Source organism: Galendromus occidentalis, unplaced genomic scaffold (genome assembly GCF_000255335.2).
Source record: "Galendromus occidentalis unplaced genomic scaffold, Mocc_1.1 scf7180000077121, whole genome shotgun sequence".
Classification (NCBI taxonomy): Eukaryota; Metazoa; Arthropoda; class Arachnida; order Mesostigmata; family Phytoseiidae; genus Galendromus; species Galendromus occidentalis.
Window position 1 is genome coordinate 810,253 of NW_003805109.1, and position 13,787 is coordinate 824,039.

The window sequence follows — 13,787 nt, forward strand, 5'->3', positions numbered from 1 at the left end:
ATGTTCCAGTGGGACTCCGATACTGGCGGCGAAATCGAGTACTTCCTGGGAAATAAAACTGTTGAGTCTTGGAGAGCCACCTCATCGTCGACCTTCCTCATCGGACTCTCCGGTAGTAGCGGGATACCAATTTACACACATATACATAGTCTCGAAAAGTCCTGGGAAGGCAAGACTTCCCGAGATCCTCCGATGGAGTCTCGGTCTTTGCGTCTCGGAATCGTCTTCGAGATATCACATGGATATCTTCAAGTTATCCCGAGAGGGACCATTCCTCCTCGGATCCGGCAGCTAACTCCGGTAGAATTGCTTCGATAGTTCCGGATCATTGCGGGGCGGATATCGCAAGAGCTCATCGAAGGGCGGCATGCTCCCGCGGGTGGAGTCCGCTGTGGAGACTTTCGGCAATAATCAGCAACCCCAAGCAGAGATCGCCTCTTGGATTCCTTCGGGGGGCTCGAAGGGGTAAAGGGAGTGCGAAATACGCTTCGGACCATCACTGAAGTTCCACATCGTCGCAGAATTCCGCGCAGGAAGCCGAATCCTCCATGAAATACTTGGCCTCATCGGCGGATCCTTCGGAAGCTTTTGATCGAGAGAATCGAAAGTAATGTCGCGTGATGTCCGGACTCCCCACTCAGCGCATCGGGCTTTGGAGTGATGACGCTCCTCATGAAGCCGATGGACCGCGAAATCACGAAAAAGGCCCTTGTCGCCTTGCTCTTGGCTACTCGGCCGTTCCCAAAGGCCTTCCTTGCCGCTAGTCATGGTCAGTAATGTTGTCCGAACCATCGCTTGAAGTGTTCAAGCTATAATGTTGTGATGAGCCTCTTCTGAAGTATTCTGCTCCATCACGCGTCATGTGGAAATTCCTGCGAGAGAAAGGAATTTCAAGGGGACTTATAGTCTTCCATGAACCTATTTGACAGGGAAGCCCGGAAACGGCACGGCCTGTATGAGGCGAGATTACTTGCGCGGCTCAATGGGCGCTGGATGGTTGATATCAGTACGACGCTCACTCCGCGACAGAGCTCGACCAGCGACTTCTCGGATGGCTCTACGGCGTAGTAGTAGAAGTAGATAAGCGGGAGGGAGTCACGATCAGGATCATTGATCGATCTCCGGCATCACACAAGCAAAGACTCGTCTCCGATGTGCATAAATCGAATCATTACAACCTATATGGAACATGAGGGGTTGACCGTTGTGTAGTCGTCGCTTGGCAATGATCGGCCCAAATTTCGAGGCTACGCCGTTTTGGTCGCGCTCCCCTCCCTCGAGAGGTGAGGTTGACAAATCAGGGGAGAGGTTTAGGAATTGTCGGAGGTCAAAAGCAAAGAAAACTCCATAATGATCAGTCAGGTGAACACTTGGACGGAACCGACGGGTCGAAGCTTTCGGAATGGAGGGTATGAGCAACTCGAGGCCACGACTCCCGAGGGAATTCCAGAAAACTCTGCAGTCTAGCGCTGCTAGATCAGTCAGAAGATTGGGAACAGATGCAGACAGCGCCGCGAAGTAGCGCCAGCGACCAGAACTCGGAGGTTGTTTCTTGTGCAGAGCCCTCGAGCTTCCGGATTCCAAGCGCACTAAGAAGTTCGCACACTATGATTCACGAATAAGATGGTATGGGATGGAGGGGAATTCTCGTTTGTGTCCCTGGCGGAAATCATTGGCAGAGTTTGGACCTAGAGTTTGATTGCGCTTCCCAAGACGTGATGACCTCCTTCGCGGCTTTCGTTCGATGATCAATAATGGTGAAATCGATGCGGGCACCAAATGTGTACCCCCTTAGACGTTCAGGTATCGTAGGGTGATAATTGAGTACTCGGTCCCTGAAAAATTATCGATTTAGAGTGAGTTCCCCAATTTCTCAAGAAGAGACGGTTGAATCGAGGAAAAAATCCGATGAATCAAGCCCGACTCGTCCTATATCCGATCTTATATGTCACATCCTCTCATGACGCGGTACCGATTCTGACGACCTCAGTCACACTCACATCAACGATATTTCGTGATTTATGATTTTTTCTCCGACGCTGACCCACCTGAGTGCATGATAGACCGAGTTCATCGACGGCATTCCGATTTCTCCGTTTTGGGTTCTTGACTCTCTCAGAACGTTTCCGTCCGATGGCTACGCGAGATTCCTGAGCCTCATGAACTCGAATCGTATCGGAGACTCATGCAGCATCTACGCTCCGCGACCGTCTCTTCGACGATGAATCGGTTGCTCGCTCGTGCGGCGCCGGCGAATGAGACGATTTATACACATCGTGCCTCAAGGGATCCTCAATCGTTCGATGCTTCGTCATGGGGACTCGGGGAACGTCTTCGCTATTCTCTCGTTTTTCGTCACATGGCTGTCCCTGAGGAGCTCACTTTACCGCACTACACGGACGAGCGATTTCTTTCGCTCCAGAGGCCGCTCGGAAACTTCGCCGTTCTAGCGGGCCCCGTAATCGGGGCATTGGGAACGGACCATGAGTTCGACCTCACGCAAAGTGATCATTGCCCGCGGCGAGGCAAGGGACGATTGCAAAGTTTCCATTCTAATTGTGCTGCAAGACTTTTCAGACAGGGTTTATTTTGTTGTTATTGTTTGGTATCTCACGACGATCGTATGAATTGGCCCTACTTTCTTCTGTTAAGCCCGAATTTTCATTGGAATTGATAACCTCCATCTGATAAGACAACCGGTGACTTCTGTCGGATCGCATCGGAGGCCGTCGGGTTCTTCTCGTTGCTTTTCAAGGCCAGGAAGGAGAAGAGAGTTCGCTGCCATAGTAGAGAAGACGGCCGAGAATCTGAGGAATACATATTCTTGTCTCGGGGAAATCCCTAGCGAACTTTCCCTCGGGATCGGTTCATCGAAATTTCTGAGACGATCTGAAGCCTCCCCATATGGACCGTCTTTTTCCAGATCGGAATTCAACTCATTCGCAGGATTATATCCGCCGCCCAAAGCCAGAAATCTTTGAGCTCATTAGCTGCAATCGAGGTCACCCGGGAAGTTTCTACAGAGCAGGGATGTGCTCGTATACAGATTGCGACCCGTCTTTGTGAGACAGGATCGACTGCTCAGATGGACAACTCGATCTCTGCCCTCACGAGTCTCCCGCTCATGGGATGGAGTCAGAGATTCTTGGGGCTGGGCTCAGGAGCCCGTCTAGAATTAAAAGAAAAACTGGAGCTCATCCGATCGCCGCGCTCGATCCTTACCCGATGCTGTCGTCCGAATATTGTTGAGCTCCGAAGCGAATGGTTTTGGCGATCGTGAGATTTCCTTGCATCTGGTCGAAGCTCGAGCCTTCCGTCGAGGCGCGAAGAGTATGAAATTCGTGATAGCGATAGGTCGGCATAATTCCGGGCGCAGGATTTCTGTAGGCGATACATTACAAGGCCATCGAGGTGAGTGGAAACTCAGGGTCGGTTTCGATGAGTCCAGACTCCTCCCCGCGTGTTCCGTCTGATGGGAAGTTGAACTCCTACACCGAGAGAGAACGAATTCGGTGGAGGCCCGTTTGCGTCATGGAACCGTTCCGAGACGTGAGCCTCTACGATTAGAGCCGGGATAATTCCAGTGACCGGGAGCCGGGGAACTATTGTCAACAATGATTTCTATTCGGGGCATGCAGATCCCTTCTGCGGGATTCCTCTGGGGGGCAGCCAAGTCTCAGACCTTCGCGAATACCGAGGCTCTCGGCGGCAAGGCCCTTACACTTTGGAGTCCGCTGATCGGAAAGCAGGAAGGTCAGTCCGGAAATAAGGTCGCCCATACCCGGCATTCCACGGTGTACCCGGGAGAAGACTATTCTCATTTCTCATATTACCCGTCGCATTTCACCAAGATCAGCGGCTAGAGCTGGATGTGAAATCGAACGCAGTATCAAATATCCATGGTGAGTTGACTCCGTTATCAGTAACGTAATCTGCAACCGCCGGAAAATGGTAACGTGTACCGCAAAGAAGTCTACTAACACCGCTCTTTCAATGTCATCAGATGAAGAAGATTCGCCAAGCCGCTTCATTCATGACGGAATATTCCTGGCTCTTCGGAGGTATACAGGTTTGTCGAGGGACTCCGTCTCTCTGAAAAGTTTTCTATTTCGATCAACGCCCGAAAAGAAGAACTTTTCGCGTCGACTCACTCATACATGTCCGGAGTCTCGATCGTAGTCGAAAAATGTCGCCGCTTCTCTCTGGTAGTCCTCGGCTGGAACGCCGCACGTTTCGTACTGAAAGTTCCATCTGGATCCTGCAGAAGACCGTCTCGGAACTTGATCCTCCTCCGGTGGTCCTTCGATTGCACTGCACATCGCTTAGGGCGCGTATTCGGCGGTCGCGTCAATCAGTGTCGCATTTCAACACATTAAAAGTGTTTAACCTTCCAATCGAACGAAGACGCCTTCCGTACGAATCCATACAAGAAACCTGTGCTGGAAGGGATCGAGGAGAGACTGGCCCTCACCATCCCGAGCCAAGCTGAGATATTCGAAGAGGGGTCGAGATCAGCATACGATGCCGAGGACAGTGTCCTGATGGAACATCCTCTGGAAGAGGAATTAAAGAATAAACTTCCCGTAAATGACAATAAACAAATAACACAGACGAAGAGGCGTGAACATCGACGCTGAATGTCCAAATGGGAGCACTCAATGGAATACGCAATCGGAGTCGACATCCGTGGCATACACCACAGATAATTTTTTTTCACTAGCGACAACAGGTTCCGGAAGAGCATCAGATTCCAGACGCACGGATGACCTTCAACTCGGAGCAGCATTCGAAAACCTCGTCTGGAATCTGATTTCAATGCAATGGCAATATCGGCCGCGTAAGTTCTATACGGGCTTCATCATCCGCAACTACCCTCTTGCGTCGACAAGGCGCTCGCTGAATCTCCGATCCAAGAGAGAGACACCGCTTCCATGCAACGCCAGCGTATAAGGTTTGAAAGGGGCGTAAAGGACTGTCGGGGGCATTCGAGTGTCGGAAGCGATTCGCGGACCGAAAGTCTCTAAGGGCATTCATTGGGAGAAGTTCGCAGGAGCGACCGCCCCCGCTTTCCCCATAGATCGAATCCTGGTCACCCTTCGCCGTTCCGCGGCAGCGATCGCTGGGCACCGTCCAAAAACGGGTTTGGACATCCGGAGGGCGTCGGAGAATGAATTTGCCTTTGCAGGTGTCTCTCAGCCTTCTGAAGGACTCTTACTGTGGCGAGCAGTCGACGATCGATGAAGAACGAACGCTATCCAATGAACCACCGTGGATGGCGGTGGCGGCGGCTCCGTGAGCAGAATCGTAACGAGAGTGTCAACGGTGGCATCGGCTGTGCTTACCTGACTGTGTGTGTGTGCGCGTACGTGTCTGTCTGTTTGTCTTTTTTTCAACAGTTGGGCAAGTTGAAGATACATCCTGTGAATCCTTCTCCCTTTCTTTGCGACCGCGCGTGTCCGCTCTATAAAAAGGCGATCATCCGTGGGTACGACCTCGTCATCGACTTACGCCAAGTCTATTGCCGTGGCTCGACGCTGTTGCTCGTGATTCTGTTCCTCCCCGAGTTTTCCGTTCAGTGCCAATAATGAAGCTTTTCGTGCTCGCTCTTGGATTACTAACCGCCAGTCCCGCTTTGGGTCAAATCGCTCAGCAGGGAAGCCAATATAGCTACTCGTCCGGTATAAGTTCGCCGGTCGGAAGCGGAGTCGCGACCACGGCCGTCGCAGCCGCTGCTCCTGTCGCGCGGGCTCCCAAGGTCCACGAAATCCACACGACATCCGAGCGTGAGGTTAGTAGCCCGTCTAGGAGACTACATTCTCAGCCCATCTTACTCTTCCGTGGAAATCATCTGATCCTCGGAGTTCCCATTGGGCTAAGCGTCATCTCTGATTCAACAGATAATTCGCGTCGAAGAGTACAAGCGGCCGCGTCAAGTCATCCGGATCCATGAAGCCCCCGCTCCTCCGCCGGAGATCATCCGCGTTCAAGTGAGTGTACTTTAGAAAAAAATGCTCCAGTCGTATACACTCGTCGGAGCCCATCGACTCAAGCCCTTCCCCGGATCGTAGGCACCTCCTGAGCCCCAGAAGGTCATCCGCGTTGTTCAGCGCGCGCGTCCCACTCGTGTCCAATTCACCCAAACCGGTCCCGAAGTTCAGGTTGTGAACATCCCCATCCGCCAGGTGAGATAAGCGGAGCTGCTCCCCGGTAGAATTCGACTCGAGACAATTATTATATCGCTCATCGTTCAAGCCAGTTTTTCCGTCGCTCGATCCTCGTACTTGATGGTCTTCGAAATTCACAGGTACAACAAGTTGTGCGCCCCGTAATCGCCGCTGCTCCAGCTGTCGTCGCCACTCCAATCGTTCAACGATCGGTCGCTGTGGCTCCTGCCATCAGAACTTTCTCGGCCGCTCCGGCGACCTTCCAAACAGTCTCTGCCACACCAGTTGTCTCCAGGGCGGTCACAGTCGGTGCTCCCGTGCAGTCACTTGCCTTCGCCCCGGTTGCGAGCCGAGTCCAAACCTTCAGTGCGACTCCGTTGGCCGCGGCCGCTCCTCTCGTTTCGTACGCTTCCGCCGCCCCTGCTGTTTCATACGGATCCTACGCTTCGGCTCCCGTGGTATCCTACGGCGGCAGCTACAACACCGGATACGCTTCGAATTACAACACTGGGTTCTACAAGAAATCCTCCGCCAAGAAAGCATAAATGGATAATCGGATCAGATAGTGTCAGGAACGGTCTTATCTCCCAGCATGCGGCTCTTGCACCGAGCGGATGCTCACAGACGGAACATCTCACGTTATTGTACGTGCGACGGATTGGCTTCAACCTCTCACTCATTCCCCCATTCGCCGCGACAAATTGATAACTCAACAAGAAACCTCTCCTTGGCCCACAAGCCTCGTAAGCAGCTTTGTCGACGTGGAGTTGATGGCAGGCAGTAAATTATAATTTATGATGAAGACGATGACGGGTGAAGAAGGAAGCCCCGCGTCCAATCGGTGAATCTCAGCATCATGACGCCCACTACTATGTTGCAGAAAAAATCCTGCAACACGAGTACGCTGGCATAGATATTTTGTTGGACGAATAAACCGTGGACGAACGATGCGACCGCGAACTTTCTTGCGAATGAATTCAGTACGGGGGAATATCCAACGATCCGCTGGTCCTGTTCCTACGACTCTATGTGGTCCTGAAAGAAGCATCGGTTCCGCACAGTTTCCGCTGCGGAATCCATGATCGATGCTTAGATAGCCGGTGTCCTCTTCGTCCCCGTGAGCTCTTCCTCGTATGCGGTGGAGAGACTTCGAAGTTTCGACGACTCCTGTCAGGGGGGAATTTGATATCTTCCCGAGATGGCGCGCTCAACGGCAGGCGAACTATACGAGGAACTATGATAGCTGCGAATGGAGCCATCGCGAGCGCCGGAATTTCGAAGAACATGACACTGACGTGAAAACATTTGAATTTGATCCGACGGATGTATGAATATGGACATGACGAACGGAAACATCGAGCCTGAAAATCGGATGTTTTCGGAGATCGATTCGAGCATGCCTTCTTCGTACCATCATAATTTATCATTATCATTGTTCATAGGGTTTCTTCTGCCAAGAGTCCAGGAGCCGGTCGAGGGATGCAGAATGCGCTGGACACAAAAATTGGAAGAAATATCAGCAAAGAAGATAATTTTGGAACATTTTGTTTGTATTCTCAAACACATGTATTGTTTACAAGAAGACTGGTCGCGGGCGCATCCCTCATTGGCAAGCGCTCAAGAACTTGCGGTACCTGCCGCTTCGCTCTCGAGGGCAATTTGAGCTTCCAACATTTCTTCTTCTCTTCGTTGAGCTTCTCGTCTTGCTCTGATCTCCTCTCGACGTTTCAGTGCTTCCATTTTTTTCGCTTGAATCTTCGCGATGAGGTCATCCTGAGCAGACTGAGATTTTACAGGTTAGAATCTTCAACGGCACGAGTGCACCGAGACTCGCTCATCATATCTCTCCGTTATCATTCATTAGAATTCTTCTATGTACTTACGCCAGCCGTCGAGTTCAGCTGCGCGTCATCTAGCTGCGTATTCTCAGGTAGCGAGTCCTTGGCCGCTGATTGGCTGGGCTCGAGTCGCTGCTCCCACAACTCTTGGAAAAGATCTCTGCCCTCCTCCATAGGAGGTTGTTCTTCCTCGTCGTCGATATTAGCCGGGGCCCCAACATCATTTTCCTGCTCCTGGCCATCTCCATGGGTATCCTGTGCTGCTGCGTCGTCGTCTGACTCAATGACGGGCTACCGAGAAAATGAATTTTTACCCAACTCTTGGCCTATTGAGACAATCCGCTTGACGCGGAGCATTCTAACTGACCGAATTTCGAGCTATCCCATCGAGGCGTTTCGGCTGCGAGCTCCTTGCAGTGAATCAAACGCAGACACCCTCTCTGGACAGCGCCTCTCTCACCGAGCACCTCGAGAGTGATCCGTACCTTCACGAAATCATAGATTTCACCATTCCTCATCCGCCGCAAATACATCCGAACCGGCATTTTAGTCCCTAATCGTTCGCAACGCTCGAAAATATCCTTCGTTTGCATTTTGGGGAACATCCTGTGTCCCCACAGCTGGAGATAGTGGAGGATACTCTTGAGGTCCTCTCGTTCGTGGCCCTTCCCTGCCGATGGATTCTATCGTAAGATCACGAGTCGATGAAACGATACACGCTCTGTTGTTTCACAGGACACGATCCGAATGCGGCGGCTTATCCAGCGAGTTTGCCCGTCCGTCCTTCTCAACGTGTCAATTCTCACATCGTGAACTGTCAAAGCCAACCAGCCGTGCATTGTCCTTTGAAGAAAAAATCGAGTCATGGATGTTTGACAACCTTTCATGCGTATTTGCGAGTGCAAATTCCTTAGCCGTCCGAGACCCCGTTCTCCGGTGAGCCGAGTCGCGTCCAATTTCGGCTGTGGATTCTTTACGATGCGTTTCTTAACAATCCTCCGCTCGGGTGCTTCCTGAGCCTCCTCGGCCTCGTCCGCGGCATTCCCTGCGAGGAGCCACTCGGATCAAATCACATATTCCCCCGACTCATAGATGCGCGAGAAACTTTCACGAACCGTTTTGAGAGCCGGGCTGGTCGTCTGCTTCGTTCCCATCGTCGCGGACCTCCGCACCGGATCGATTGCCGTCCGAGTCGTTCCTTTCTGAGCGATCCTCCCCGGATTGCCGTGCATCTTGCTCATCCGCATCCGACACACGCTCGTCCGACTCATCTCCGTGGGATCGCTCTGCATCAAGCAAAAGACTTAGGTATCCAAAGCTTATTCTCAAAATATCGTCGCGGGAGTCACGGAACGGCCAGAAGCTTCTGGCGAAAGGATCAGGACTCGAACGTCGTGTCGCAAGAATCACACGCGAGGGAATAGATCGACTAACTCACCATTTTCGGAGGGGACATGCGGTCGGGGTGCGCGATGGGCAATCGAGCTCTGTGAACAGATTGGAATGGGAGAGTTCGTAGGAGACAGCACTCATGCTCCGGAGCTCGTTCTATCAAAATATGTATTTTAGGAGCCGCTCAAGCTTGTGAATCTCGCTTACGTCCGCAGGATTGCCGCTGTCGTCATTCTCCTCTTCACCAGCACTTGCTGCATCATCGCCGCTGTCCGAGGAGTCGTCAGAGACTATACGAGCTCGTTTTTTCTTCCGAGGCACCGGAGTCTCTGCATCGGCATCTGTCAGGACCGAACAAAATTGCGCATATTAGAACAGAGATGAGGTCGGACTCCTTCTCCGGGATACAGATGCGCGATATTTAGAGAACCACTAGTTGCAACATGAGCTTGAGTGAACTTGACCCGAAGAATCGTCGGTTCTCGATCGTGTTTCGAGAGGAACGAGCGAAAGCATCCGTTCAGACGAACATCACCACGTCGTATCCACAAATCGGGACGGAAAACCGCGCTAGGTGAAATGGACGTCACTCACCGCCAGGTTCTTCCCGTATCTGCCTCGATGTGCTGTCGCCTTGGGTGTCCTCATCTTCCGAGTCAGACAAGATCCGGAATCTCCTTCCACTCATCACGATCGAGTCGTGCTTTTCCCCGGAGGGTTTTCCTCACATTCAAAGAGGACTTCCGAGTTGGCAGAAACCGAATCAGCTGTGAATCGCTGTGGCGCCAAAAGTTTCTCGCAATGAGCAGATGAACAAGATGAACGCATTCCGGGAAAGGGCAGCTGGGAGAAACAGCGGAAGACTTCGAAAGATCGAAGTCGAAGCTCGAAACAAATGTCCGGAGTCGCGGACTCACTCTCGCCAGCAGCTCGACCGATCGTCCGGAGAACTCGAGCTTCGAACGAGTGATCTCCGATCGAGCCGGCGTGTTGGAAAACTCGATTGAAGCCGTCGAGAACGACGGTGGCGGCGGCTCCCGTGTGCGAGCGCGGCGAGCAGAGGGTGAGCGGAAAGCATTCATCAGATGACCGTGTTTTCTCCAGCGACGGCTGCTGCTGTGTTAGTTTGTCCGTGTGTCTGTCGTCCGTCGTTCTGTCTGTCTGCTGATGGTGGTGCTGTTGCTGCTACTGCTGCTGCTGCAGAGGGATGAGATGTCCCCTCAACGTCGTCGAGGAGCGGATCGTTCAGACCAGAAGGTGGACCGCCACTGATGCGAGTTTCGTTTAGGGTTTCGATAGCCCCTGAAGCAGTGCTCGGATCGTGCGTTATTCGGGAGTGCAGCGTCTGCGAGCATTTGCAGCACAAGGTCTACCGTTTGTTGTCGTCGTCTACACTTGGTGAAGTGACCAGAGAGAAAGAATTCGGCAAACGGGACAACGCACGGATGGATTGATAGATTGATGAACAGGTTCCCTGGTAGATAAAAGAACGGTCTGTACGACCGACCGACCGAAGGATGTACTGACTGCTCAAAGGGAATCCAGTTGTCAAGAAGTGCTCAACAATACTTAACTCGATACGTCTTCACCTCCTCCTCGAGCGGCAAGAAGATGGATTGAACATTGCAGAGGTCCAGACCTCCACAATGCTCGACAACAGGACAACCCAAGAAGAGAAAGTACTTCAACGACACGATCAGCTAGAGAAAGGTTTGCATTGACCCGGCCTTGTGGCGAGCTCGCTACTTTACTGGATAGGAAGAGACACTGCATGCAGAGGGGGCGGGATGACAGGCGAGCTCTGCGCTCGATCGAGCCTGGTGCCCGCTTGTCATTTATTGGAGTTAGAGTTCTCCGATCGCTCCTCGACAGGACAGCTCCCAAAAACGGCAAAATACTTTTTTCCTGGGCGAGAACCATCGTAAGGACTCATTGTTTTCAAACGGGAATGACGGTCAGTATTCGATAGCCCGTGCTCCGTTCGAATTTCGCTTCTTGGAATGTAGGAGCAAGGTCGACTTCCAGCACGTGACGTGCGCCAGCCGACGTTCAGGGTGAGCTTATCGGTTCAGGATCCGTCGGACGCCTCGATTCCGCGCTGAACGTCTCTCGGGAACTGGACTGCGTTCTGAGCGTGCCCGTCGGTATTCCGCGGGGAACGGATCTCCTTTACGCACAGTGTCATGCGGTCTGTCCGTACGCTCGGACGGTCTCCTGCGACCCCCGGATGGTGCTTCAGGTCCACCCCGGGCCCTTTCGCACCCTGCCCTACGCAGCCAGTCTGGATCGGATTGTCGAGCGGGCAATAATTTCATGCATTGTCACAGGAGCCCAAGAGCCCTCGACTTTGAACAGACCATAAATCAATCGTGTGGCGCTGAAAAGAGTGGTGACAACAAAGGTGCCACACGTCGTGAACGTCGAAATCGGCTCTGAGAATCTTCTATTTCTGCTCAGTTGTCAGTAGGCTGAGTGAAAGTCGAAAGGGCTAGTCAGAAGCGTCCGCTTGATTCGGATCTGGATGTCAAGTAGCTCACCATCCAATACCTGTGATCCCTGCTCGGCGAGTACACCGGAGATTCATGAATCCATAACTACGGATAGGCATTCTGTTTCTCTCTTAATCGAAACGTTCTCTCGGTGCTTCAAATTCATGTGACCAGAACAGTGTATTATGATCATATTATTATTCACTAGGTACAATAATAATCAGCAGGCATCGAGAGTCTCGTGCTGTGCGCGTCTCCGTATTCGCTTCGATACGTGATAGGCCAGAAATACCCTCGACACCATTGGTGACGTCAAGAAACTCGGTGAAGTGTGGACTGCGCACTGACGCATGAAGGTGTCTTGTCGCACATCCAGACTGACTGACGGACTGACTGACTGTCTGTCGTTCAGTGACCACTTATACTAGCACGGTCCAAATCTAAAGCCATCCTTCGACTCTTTGCGGTCTCGGCACATTCAATAACGAACATTGTCAATAATTTCTCGGTGGCATACACTGACTGTGATCCGAATGTGGGTCGCCGCTCGCGCAGACTATCGAAGCTCGCAGGAGCCGAAGCTCTTGCAGCTCCTGTTCAGAGCCGGATCTGCATGAAAAGTCTTTCGGGGGTGGCCTCAGCCTGAAGCCCTCAGGATTCGATGATCGATCAGCCGACAATCAAGATCGGGTCGAATGAGGCTCAAGCCCTCTTGCTGGGGTTTCTCATTGGTCGGAACGCGCCGGGTTGAGGATGGACTCCGGTATGCTCCCCGCTCGCAGGGGCAACGAGGCACGGCGATGCGCGGTGGTGAACCTTGCAACGCTCCACTGTCTCTTTCGGACAAAGTGGGTGCTGTCGTGAGTGAGCTGGCTCATATATGTATGTAATGAGTTATTCGATCCAACCCGTTCTGGATCCGCTGGACGGAGCGGCCGGGCTTTCATTTTTCTTCAGGCAGTGAGAAAGCTTCATCGTCGACGTCGTCGCCGCCGCCACGCCGCCGCCACGCCGCCGTCGTCGCCGACGATGAAGACAAGACCGGTCGCATCAGTCCAGCTTCGAAGAAGCGCTGTTCCTCTGCTTACCACAGCGATTCAAGGCGGTCAAGCCACCACGTTGTGTGTTTCAGCGCTAGGCTGTGTCCACTCACTCACGGGGTATATGGGCAGGCAAAACAATCACCTTCGGTCGGTCACCGTGGTTCGATCGGTTTTGAGGAACGGAAGCCGCGAAATCGCTCCGGAAACCCGCGTCCCACTCGATCTCGACTCCGTCCTTTCGAGGCCGTCATAACAACGCCCGGAGATTCGCTCTCGCGACTCTGCTGGGGCGGCAACCGATCTCCTGCAGGATGCGAGATGTCTCCGAGGTTGACGAGAGGAGTTTTGAACAAGCTTTCGAGTTTTGACGCGAGACCAGCCTGCGGGACAAGTATCGTCGCCTACACCAAATACGGTTCGAGGCTCGGATGGTCCTTCGTTCAGCGACGACGCGGTTGCTCTTAATCTTGTTCAATGCTTGTTAATTACCGCGTTATCGCTTTCGGGGAACCAGTGTACCCAACACTCGTCTACGATACTGCTAGTTGGCTCTAGTGCCAACTTCCTAAGTGGCTTTGAACGGATCGTTGCATCTGTTTGATTCCGCTTTCGGAGGCGTGGTGTCGTCAACCTGAACCTGTCACCCCCGAATGAGCTGGCCATTCATTAGCCGAACTCTCAAGAACAATACTCGTCGGTCTTGCTTGGCTTGGCGACTAAAAGCCCTCGATGAGTCGATCGGCGCGGAACCCCTCGACATTCACCCTGTCGGTGCGCGGAATCCCTCGGAACGAAATACGTCTTTAGACGATTCAATCCACCACTGACTTGCTGGCTAGCTGGCTTTAGTCGTTGATGTGA

The 13,787-nt window shown here is 52.6% G+C and overlaps 2 protein-coding genes across 2 annotated transcripts; one reads left to right on the top strand and one right to left on the bottom strand.

The window, feature by feature from the left end:
- The first annotated feature begins 5,498 nt into the window (after nucleotides 1-5,498).
- Nucleotides 5,499-7,117, top strand: LOC100908725 (uncharacterized). Its single transcript, XM_003741044.2, has 4 exons — nucleotides 5,499-5,788; nucleotides 5,898-5,987; nucleotides 6,069-6,182; nucleotides 6,305-7,117. Exons 1-4 carry the CDS (start codon nucleotides 5,585-5,587, stop codon nucleotides 6,707-6,709), a joined length of 813 nt encoding a protein of 270 aa, XP_003741092.1. The 5' UTR covers nucleotides 5,499-5,584; the 3' UTR covers nucleotides 6,710-7,117.
- A 1,760-nt stretch (nucleotides 7,118-8,877) lies between these two features.
- Nucleotides 8,878-9,693, bottom strand: LOC100908871 (uncharacterized). The gene is made up of 4 exons (XM_029110851.1): nucleotides 9,602-9,693; nucleotides 9,441-9,489; nucleotides 9,118-9,288; nucleotides 8,878-9,047 (listed from the first exon to the last, which is right to left on the bottom strand). Exons 1-4 carry the CDS (start codon nucleotides 9,655-9,657, stop codon nucleotides 8,976-8,978), a joined length of 348 nt encoding a protein of 115 aa, XP_028966684.1. The 5' UTR covers nucleotides 9,658-9,693; the 3' UTR covers nucleotides 8,878-8,975.
- Between the last annotated feature and the right edge of the window lie 4,094 nt (nucleotides 9,694-13,787).